This window comes from Aricia agestis, chromosome 5, assembly GCF_905147365.1.
Source record: "Aricia agestis chromosome 5, ilAriAges1.1, whole genome shotgun sequence".
In the NCBI taxonomy this organism is placed as follows: Eukaryota; Metazoa; Arthropoda; class Insecta; order Lepidoptera; family Lycaenidae; genus Aricia; species Aricia agestis.
Window position 1 is genome coordinate 18,295,337 of NC_056410.1, and position 11,051 is coordinate 18,306,387.

Below are 11,051 nucleotides of genomic sequence, written 5' to 3' on the forward strand. Positions count from 1 at the left end.
TAAACTGACTCCAAAAAGGAGAAGGTTTCTCAATTCGACCGTTGAAAACATGTTCGTTTTTGGGATACATTTTTTCTTAAAAGGATTTTCTGACAAAGATATTATGTAAATACGTCTCTGAGTGCGGCTGTTAGCCCGGCCGCACATTATCCGAATTTCTGATCAGAAAAATTCGGAGGCCCCGCCCCGCTCATACATTTTGACACGTAAGAAATTCTGATAGTGTGCGGGGTCTACAATAAAATGTATGAACAGAGTGCGTTCCGGCGGGCGTCCGATTTCTTCTGATCAGAAATTTCGAATAATGTGCGGCCGGGCTAAAGTCTAAATTATCGAGCACACACGATTCTATTACAAACGGAATTTTGAACGAAACTGAATTTTGTCGCCCATCCGAACATTATTTAAACTCTACTTTGAAGTTTCATTTCTTAACTTTGTTTCAGGTGAACAACTCTTCAACCATGGGCCGGAATTCTCCCGCCATCGATGCAAACGGGGAGTTGAGAATACTCCTCGTAGTGACTGTTATTATAGGACTACTGCTCATGCTATCCCTCCTTATGTGCTACGCTTGCGTACTGAAAAGACTGTGCTGTGGCACCGCTAGAGAGAGACAGAAGCATATGGGATGCGCGAGAAGGACAGAGAGCTATCCTATGGGTGACGTCACGTTGCTGTCACAGCCTACGGAGAGTGAAAGAGTTTAAAAAGATCAGTAAAACAATAGTGAAATTGCATTAAGTTGTGTCTATCAATCGTGAAATTCGTGCAAAAGAGACAAATTATGTGCATGCAACATGATCTGAAACAATATAAAAGTTCTCTGTGATCTGAAATCACTAACATGTGTGAGTGTGAACCGTGACCCACAAACTATAAAGAATGCTAACGCAGTGTGACCGATGCGGTAGGTAGTATAATGATGACGATGACATACTATGATTTACTGTTAAATTATTTATTTTATGGTAAAACCATGTGTAAGTTCTTCTAATGTAACTAATTTAAATACATGCTATGTGCAGTGACGGATTAAGACTACTTGATGCCCTAAGCAATCCACACTTGTGGGCCCCCCTATCCGTATGACAAGTGACAACTAGAATCGGTCTTTAAAGTTTAAAGACCGGTAAAGGTTTAAAGTTTAAACCTTTACCGCCTAAAACATTCGTTTTTTCCTAGAAACTTTTTTGGTTAGGTTTTTGGTGATGTGAGAGTGAGACGTGATGCCCTATTACGGATTTTTTGTTCTTCTTTTGGTGCCCCTTCAGAAGTGATGCTCTAGGCAATTGCTTAATTTGATTAAGGGTTAATCCGTCACTGGCTATGTGTGAAAAGAATGATTGCTGAAAGATGTTATAGTAAAAAAAAGTAAGGAATTTTTACTCCTTGTGAAATATCTGTAAAACATATTCAAAACGAATATGAAATATAATGTAAACTGATATCAAGCTCTTTTTAGAGTACGAGGCCGGCAACGCACCTGCAGCTCTTCTGTTGTAGCGAGTGTCCAGGGGCGACGGTAGTCGCTTTCCATCAGGTGACCCGTTTGCTCGTTTGCCCCCTTATTTTATAAAAAAATGTAAATATCTTGTAAACAGACTGTTGTAATCTTGTATTTTGTTGTTAGGTTAATTATTATTTTCTGGAATCTAGTCAGTTTATAATTTTCTAAGAAACTACATAGTTACCTGTTAAAGTACCTACCTGGGTAAAAGGGCGGATAGAAAGGGATAGAAATTAAAAAAAAAGAAGCCTAGATAGGTACTGCTGTCACTTTTACTCTCACAAAAATATTGCTATCTCTGTCTTTTAGCATTAACTTCGTGCTGGAGTGAAAGAGACAAAGTTTCTCTCTGTCCAACGACCGGACTTATATTGTATGCTAAGTTTAAGGTTTTGTTTATAATGTAAACTTTAACCTATACAGATAAAACCCATCCATAAGACTAATGTTCCTTATCTACGCTATGACGTAGAAAAACCTTACGTGTTTTTATAATAAAATCTTGAAAATGAGTTTTCTTTTTCATTAATCCCACCAAAAACATTTCATGGTTAATGTTACCTCGACAACCAAGGTTTGCCCTGTGAAAAAGACATATCAGATCAAACGTAGAGCTAAGCTTCTAAATCTACGCGGCCTAACTCTATCGACCCTAACTCAAACAAATTCTACATATCAGTAAGTATGTATGGCTTGGCTGTTTCGCTACCATCGTGGAGGTGAGGCGAATATTAAGGCCGGTATAAATAGTCAGTACTTAAGATGCGACCCGGTCTCAAGACGCGGTGCGGCTCTGTGATTGGTCCAGGCCAGTATAAATAGTCAGTACTCAAGATGCTTGGTTGGCTGTCAAAATTTGGACCAATCACAGAGCCGAACGGCGTCTTGAGACCGGGTCGCATCTTAAGTACTGACTATTTATACGGGCCTAAGTTTTTGATCTGATATAAGTAGTAACTAACGAAACAGTCAATTTTAGCATTAACTATATCAATCTTGTACAAGTACTTATCAAAGATATTGATTCATAGGCATTTAAAGCGGACCCACGGAATTTGGTCGGGTTATATCAAGCCCAGCCAAGTGCCGACATCACTTTCGAAATAAATTATGTAGATTCACCATCGCCATCAATTTCTTTGGTAGAACTTACCTACATACATTTTATAATAAGTACATAATTACTATAAGTGAGGACTGAGGAGGATAACTCGAAGAAAACTGAAGCTATAACATCACTTAATTTCATTTAATTAAATTGCAACAATTGTAATATGCCCATTATAGATTTAGGTACAATTAAACTAAATTACATCTAGTAAAATAGAAATAACGTAATTACGTACTAACAATAACAATTTATATTTTTTATTTATAAATAATCACAAAGGCATACAAAGTCACAACTTGGAAAAGGAATTATTTCAAGAAATTTTGAAAATAAAAACAAAAGAATTTGAAGAATTTGAATTTGAATAATATTGAAAGGTAAGCTTGTTTTTAATTGATATTATGAAAGAGGTACCTTTGATTATTTATAATAACTATTTAATTTATACCAACTTTTACATATTTTAAGGGCCCTTCCACACGACGTTTTTTACGCACGTTTGTATCGATACAAACGCAAGTTGAACGCTCAGCAAACGCAGGGAAGCCGACACGTGGAAAGGCCCTAAGGGCAATAAGGCAATCCATGTCAATATATTACCACAGTCAAATGTGTGCTGCTTATTACAAATATATTTTTCCAAATGAAATTAAATCTATTAAGAAACAACTTACTATAAAAACCATAATGTTAATATACCTAGCGGAATAGAGCAACAATCTCGAGCTGTCAAACGAAACCGAAATTGGTTTCATCTGTGTGTAAAAATATGTGTACGTATACACTTACACAAGCATGATAGAACATGATTTCTATGAGATTAAATTGTAAACGTGCGGCACGTGCCGACTGAACGTCAAAAAAAGAGTGCTGCTGTCATGTATCACACGTCTCTTTTTACCACGCAGTGTTACTGATAGTGACATCTCTCTTGCTCAGGCCTTTGTTTCTCTATTCCGCTAGGTATATTAACTTTATGATAAAAACCCTGCGAATTCATCATAAAATTAAAGTTTTTGCACAAAGATACAATCGCACTTCTCAAAGTTTTGTTTTGTGGTTCGAGATATAGTTTATTAAAAGCTTTTATTTAACTTGCTCTGTATGTATGTAAGTATGTATGTTCGGGTGAAATTTTGCAACTCAATTTTGAAGTAGATATATGTAACCGATTGAGCTGAAATTTTGCATACACGTTTAGTTTGGATGACAATGCACGATATAGTATGTGACATCACTCTAAATCCAATATGGCCGAACATCCAAGATGGCGAAATAGTTATTTTCTATGCAGTCCTACAATATGGATATCAAATGAAAGGGCTTTTTGAGAGTTTCGGAGAGAGGAGTTTCGGGGGCGATAAATCGATCTAGCTAGGAATCATTTGTAGAAAATGTCATTTTCATTGTTTGCTCGGTCAAATGGCTAGTTATTATGATTTAAGAATAATTAAAATATAAAAATCACTTTCAAAAGTATAAATCTGTAATTAATAACTAATATCATATACCTATAAAATAGGTTTACTTACAATATTTATCTGTTGATATGTTGTATATTATAACCCCTTTAAATACCATAGCTAATTATAAATTTTACACAACATTTTGTCCTTGTCTGTTAAACAACTTGCCCGACGTATCAGACAACAAAAAATACGTGTGGCACTCGGGGACTGCCGCGGTAAAGCCTAAAGCTATGGCATAGCATTTTATATCAACTTATGCAATTATAATTCGCATACGTCTAGTCGCACGCACACAAAACCGTGTCGAAGTTTAGACGATGCACGGCAACACTCAATTGTTTTAACAGATTTTGGACACATTTTTGCGGCTTTAACTCTTTAGGTTTACTGTTTAGTTTTCTATATTTATTCACAAACTCTATTAGTACAGGTGCTAGGTGGGAGAACAATTTCTTTTTGATTACTATCAAGCTAATTTTTCGTGAGTAACTTCATTTTGATAAGACGAACAACAATTTCCTCTGCGAAAAATCTCGAAAGTGGTAGCTTACACGTACTTATAGATTACAGAACCCTAAAACGGAAATATTACCAGCAGATTTTTTTGTATATTGATAGGTAATTAGTTATATAATTTAAGAGCAACATTGTCCTACAAATAGAACAATCCATTTTCTAGGACCATCAAATTGAATTAATATTAAATCCTTTATCTGATATCTCTGTTAGCTACCACTTTCGAGATTTTTTGCAGGGGAAATTTTTGTTCGTCTTATCAAAATGAAACTACTCACGAAAAATTTGCTTGATAGTAATCACAAAAAAATGTTCTACCCGGAAGCGGTGCTATATGTAAAAAAAGAATTCTAAACATTTTAAACTAGCAACTTTGATTATGAATAAGGCACTATTTTTTATCTGAATGGCACAGAGAAGGCACAAGAGTAATTGCACAAAAAGAAAAAGAATTATTTACAAAACATGTAATTACTATCATAGGAAAAATCATTTTGTGGGCTACAAAATACTAGCGCCACTGAACAGTTTGTAAATGTTATTTAAGAAATTAACTTACTTACAGAAGGTATTCTTAAGTTTTTATCACTTGTGACTAAACCCATAAATATAAATAATATTTACACAATGGATAAATTATTTAATCTACTTTTATCTGATACGTTATGTAAGGTCATTCACAGACAAGATTGGATTGACAAAGCCATGGATTGAGAAGGCTGGAGAAGGTTGGGGGAGGCCTATAGGCCACAGACAAAGAAAGCAATAAAAATTATCCACTGTGTAAATATTTTAGTAAGGGGTATGGGCCCTAGCACACGGCGACTTTTTGTAGCGATGAAATCGCGCGTACGCAAAACGCGCTACCAATATTTTTTGTCGCATTTGCAAGGCGCAACTGTAGCGATGCAAACGCGCGACCGTTACGTTAGTAACATAGAATATCATTGTGACAGCGCGAAGAAAACGGAGGGAAGGCCTTCGTTTTCTTCAAAAGTTCACAGGTTATGACGTAACTGATTCGTGACGTTAAACAACGTCACAGCACATATATCAACTCGGAAAGGGATGTACACCGTATCGTCTCGAGCCGTTCAATATTGTTTGTATTATATCAGTAGGGAGTACTGCAACGCACACTAAGAGGAACCGTAACGTAATCGCCTCGCCTCGGAAGGGGACAGCGGTCGGTGAGCCGTAAGCGAGGCGTCGCCTAGCCGTAGCCGAGTTGACGTACAGGCGCTACTGATACGCTTTGTTAAGGACGCTATCACATTTTTTCACAAATATCAGCGATTTTCAGGTACCATTTTAAAGAATTAGGAGTCACACTGCGAGGATATTTTGGTTTCAAATGAAAGATCTCCACGTCTACACCATAAAATTTTTATACCCGCATACAAAATTTTCACATAAATACGTTTTAACCATACCAATAATCGCAAAAGATAAAAAAATGGGGTTTGATTAGGTACCATTATAGCTAAATACACTGAACTAAGGAAAATAAATATGCAAAAAAATGTTGCTTATTTAGTCCCCTGTACGAATAGCTAAATATTTTATATAAAAATAAATAACATTTCCATTTTTAAGAAAAATAACTACAAATAATAAAAGCTAAAAAATAAGAAACACTCTCTTTCTTCATACATTTTCACCCTATCAAGAACGCGGCGAGCGTCGTAACCGCCACTGTACAGGACGCGCTGATATTGAATGTTATTTTAATGTCCTTAACGTCGGTTTTCGTACTGACCTGCTAATTTTTGTAATCATTTTTATGATAGCGTCCTTTACGTGCATACGTTAGGTTGACGCCTGGTTGATGGCGAGGCGAAGGCGAGACAGTGACGATCCCTTTCCGAGTTGATGTGTTCTGTGACCGCTAATCACGTTTACAACGCGACTGAATGAGCGCCCATTTGCTAGGACACACGGCTAGCGAGCGATGCAAACGCGCAAAAGTATCGCTATTGCACCGCTACAAAAAGGCACTATATAAACTAGTCAAATTAAGGAGTATAGTTCTGTTCACGTAACACACCATGCACTAAAGTCCTCAAGGATTGTGGCTTACAGTACTCCTCGAGCCAATTGAACACACCAGCTGAGAACTCGGCGAAATTGTTGGTGGGCACCGACTCAAAGGACTCAAACAGCTTGTCCATTATAGCCTGAAACTGAATGAAAATAGCTTGAAAGAAGTATTTAGAATCGCTTATTGCAAAATTATTTAAAATATATTAAAAACAATGTATCAGTGCTTATTGCTTCTAAATACATAGAAATCCATTTCTGAATATTGATTGTATGTTTTTCACATTAGCATATCAACCAAACACATTTACAACAAATAATTAATCATTATTTTAGGAAGGTTTTACCAGAACTGTAAAGACATAAAACTATATTATGCTTAATGTTAAGACATTTTATAGTCTGGACAATTTAAGGTGGCACCAGCGGTCATTGACCTTTCTAGTCTAGGAGCTATGTGAAAAATACTCGCACTGCATTGTTAACTTAAAAATAAAGTTGAATTCTTGTAAATAAACATTATATTTTCATCGGAAAATGTCTTGGTTACCTCTTCATATGTTATGAGATTGAAGTGATATTCATATCGTGTATGCAAAATACGACATCACCCTTAGACTAGAAACATCTGTCACTTCATTGTGAATCGAGGATTCTATAGAAAATGACAAGTTTATTGACAGGGAGTCAATGGTCAATGACCGCTACAGACAGAATGGGCATTGTCCAAAAAAAATCACATGTACTTTTTATATTTTTTTCGTTAAAATAGGGTATTTTAAGAATATAAATTAAATAATTTTGAAATTCATTGGCTAGTTTTTTCTCAATAAATTTTTAAAGTTTCGCTCTGACGTCATCATCGGCCGCCAATTGACCTCTGCATATGTTTTAAACTAGCTGTTGTTCGCGACTTCGTCCGCGTGGACTTTAGTTTAAAGCGCGCGGTGTCAACAAAATTTGTGTCAAATTTAAAAACTTTTTAAAACCCTGGTATGTGGTACCCTTCTTAGGGCCGCGCTACACCGGAATGGCAGCGCTGAAAGTGCTCGCCTCGCCGCTGCCATTCCGGTGTAGCGCGGCCCTTAATTAATCAAAATACCCAAAAACAGCTGTGCAGTGTGCACATAATCTATACTAATATTATAAATGTGAAAGTATCTCTGTCTGTCTGTCTGTCAGTCTCGCTTTCACGCCAAACGCCAAAAGTATCTCTGTCTGTCTGTCTGTCTGTCAATCTCGCTTTCACGCCAAACGCCAAAACTACCGAACCGATTGTAATTAAATTTTGTATACAGATAGTCTAAATCCTGAGAAAGGACATAGGCTACTTTTTTACTGGAAAAAAGGGTTGTAAGGGGGTGAAAATGCGTAAATTTGTTCAAATTAAGTTAGTTCCAACAATTCATAATAGATGGCGCCGTTTCTACATCGCGCTGACGCTTGCTCAAAAGTCTTCCTATAAGACGTGGTATCATCTTTCATTTAAGTTTCGATTTTTTTCGATTGTTGTATCTATTCTACGGTATTAAATAACTCAGTACTTTATCTGTGCAGTGACGTAACCTTAAATCTATCAATGATAAATAGTTTATGGGTAAAGTTGTGTAATTGGAGGGCTAAATAAGCTTTAAAATTTGGCATAAAATATAAAGTTTAATATAAAAAAATGAAATGGTTCAGTAGTTTTGGCGTGAAAGCGAGACAGACAGACAGACAGAGATACTTTCGCATTTATAATATTAGTATGGATTTCCTTTCAATCTTATTTATAATGGCTGGTTCGTCAAATGCAAGTTCTCATTATGTGAAAGCTGATACGAGAAGCTTACCAAAAGTTCGAAACGTAATGTTGGCCGAATTTATTGCTAATTTAACGCCATTGAAGGTCAAACAAAGGTTAAACGTATTTATGTTTTTGTAATGAGCAAAATTTAAAAAAAATGGACAATCCCCATTCCGCGATTTGAGTATAGTACCTGTATAGTACAGTTTTATTTAAGGTAATAAGGTATCATAACAAAGTTAAAAAGTTGAAATCAACTTACTATTTGGAATTTATCCTGATCTGTCAACCTCTGCTCGCTGTGGCCTGGCACAGAATGCTGGGCCTTCACAATCTGTTCATAGTTGGCCTGCATTATCCTCAAGGCCACTACATCCTTCCTCAGAGCATTCCTCTCCTCCTCCTGACGTCTCCGCTGTTGCAGCAGATATTGGATGTAGTCTATGGACTTCTGGAGAACCTGTAATAAGTTTTGTAATAGTAAAAGAATTATGTAAAGATGTTTTAAGCAGTCACTAACAAAACATAATAGCAAGGATGGAAGAAATTATGCATTAAAAAGCGGCCAAGTGCGAGTTGGACTCGCCCATGAACGGTTCCGCAGCAGCAATAAGGTTTATTTCTATGAAATTAAAAGGATTTCGATTTATTTTTATATTTCAGTTGATTCAATGGAAGTTAAATTAAGGTTTACCATTTATGACATAAAAAAACTACTTGCTAGATTTCGTTCAAACCAATTTTCGTTGGTAGGTTTTATAGTCATGTATACCACTTTGGAAGAGTATCTCTCGCAAACTATTCAGGTCAGAAAAAAATGATATTAGAAACCTCAATATGATTTTTAAAGACCTATCCATAGATACCCCACATGCATAGGACACCTATGGGGACCCCTAAAATTTCGGTCTAGTCCGGACGGGACAGTCTATGCATTTCTAAAATATTTTTTAAAAATGCATAGACTGCTAAAATAATTACACTTCCTCTTGGACTAACTAGAGTCAAAAATCAATAGCAACAAAAGTTTGTGGTTTAGCTATTCAAATGTATTATGAAATAATAAAAAGAAAACTGTTTCATTATTTACTTACTGCAGCTTTACTTGGTTTGTATCCTGAGGCATCAGTCTGCTGGCAGGTTGGTACCAGCTCCTGGAGTGAGTCATAACCCTTCTTAATAGCATCTCTTCTTTTTTGTTCAGCCTATAAAATACATTAGGATTGTCATAATCAGTAATTGAATTATCCTTCCGGTTTGCTTCGGCAAAATTGGGTAAAAATGGGAAATAAGACAAGAGCTGGCGAACAAAACCGGACAAGTCCACCACAGTGCAAAAGTAATTTTTTTTTCAAATCATCTTCTCTTGACCCATCTGAACCAATCCCTGTTAATATTTTCAATCAAAACCGGTTAAAAAGTCTTTAAAATGTCCATTTTGAAACAAAACCGAATAAGTTCAGTAGTAGTTACTACAACTGAAATAGATGATATTAGTTTTTTAGCCATTGTGTACATTTTTTTCTCATTAGCCCGGTTCTGTTTGCCAGCTCCTCAGTTGATAAAATAATCCCTCAATCGTGGATTCATGGAAATCTATAATTGTTATCGCAGTTGAATGTGCCTACTTGGGAGTTAAAGCATTAATAGTGTCTTTTAATAGTCTATTTATTTTCTAGACTAGTAGAGCCTGTGGCAGATATACGTCATATAATTATCATACTTTTAGGTAAGTTTCAGTCACAAGTATCTTTTACAAAAGTTGCCCTTACAAAGCCACATTTACAGAGCATAATAAACACATGGTAATAGGATAACATTCGCGAAGTGAGGTTGGAAGGGTAACCTTGTATTTGATTGATAAATAAATATAATTATGAAAACAAACATACCTGGGTATGGGCCTCTCTACGTCGCTCTTTAAAACTCAACGCCGAAGCTTTGTTATCACCACTGTCGTCTTCGTCTTCTATAACATTATAATATTAAGTAATAAAGAAGGCCAGTGTTATTATTGAATAATGTGCATTATTTACAGACCTGAGTTATGATTCGACGACGAAGGAGTGCGGTGTACGTTCTGGATGGAACCGCTACTGCCACACCGTGGGTACATTGTGCGCTGTTTTATTGCACTTTCATACAATAAATTACGCCGTAATCATAGCAAAAGTTATTGGAACTATGAGATAAATCTAGATTTTACTTACGAACAAGATTTTCCTACTTTTCAATTGACAGCCGACAGTTGACACATGAGTGCTGACACTTGAGTCTTGACAGTTTATGACATTCGTTCCTTTTGACAAAAGAATGAAAAAGAGAAACAGATCTTTGAGGGAAGTGGGAAACCCATAGACCAAGGAATTTGGAGTCAAACGTTTTTCGTTAATGAATCTAACGGCGTGGTGCGGGCGCCCGGTGATAGCCGGTGAACTAATCGAAAACGCTGTTTTGTAAAATAAAAACTTGAATGTTGTCAAGGGACACCCGGATAGAACGAAGCTATATATAAAAAGAGAGATAGAGAAACACGCACTACCGCACGGCTTACAACTATAGCATTTTTGCTCTAGTTGTAATATACTGACACTTTTGTGTCACGTCGTTATAACTTTT

The 11,051-nt window shown here is 36.3% G+C and overlaps 1 protein-coding gene across 1 annotated transcript; it reads right to left on the reverse strand.

Moving 5' to 3' along the window:
- Window positions 1-6,336: 6,336 nt before the first annotated feature.
- Window positions 6,337-10,686, reverse strand: LOC121726879 (max-like protein X). The gene is made up of 5 exons (XM_042114511.1): window positions 10,473-10,686; window positions 10,325-10,401; window positions 9,527-9,637; window positions 8,695-8,892; window positions 6,337-6,789 (listed from the first exon to the last, which is right to left on the reverse strand). The coding sequence occupies exons 1-5, from the start codon at window positions 10,546-10,548 to the stop codon at window positions 6,622-6,624; spliced, it is 630 nt and encodes a 209-aa protein (XP_041970445.1). The 5' UTR covers window positions 10,549-10,686; the 3' UTR covers window positions 6,337-6,621.
- Between the last annotated feature and the right edge of the window lie 365 nt (window positions 10,687-11,051).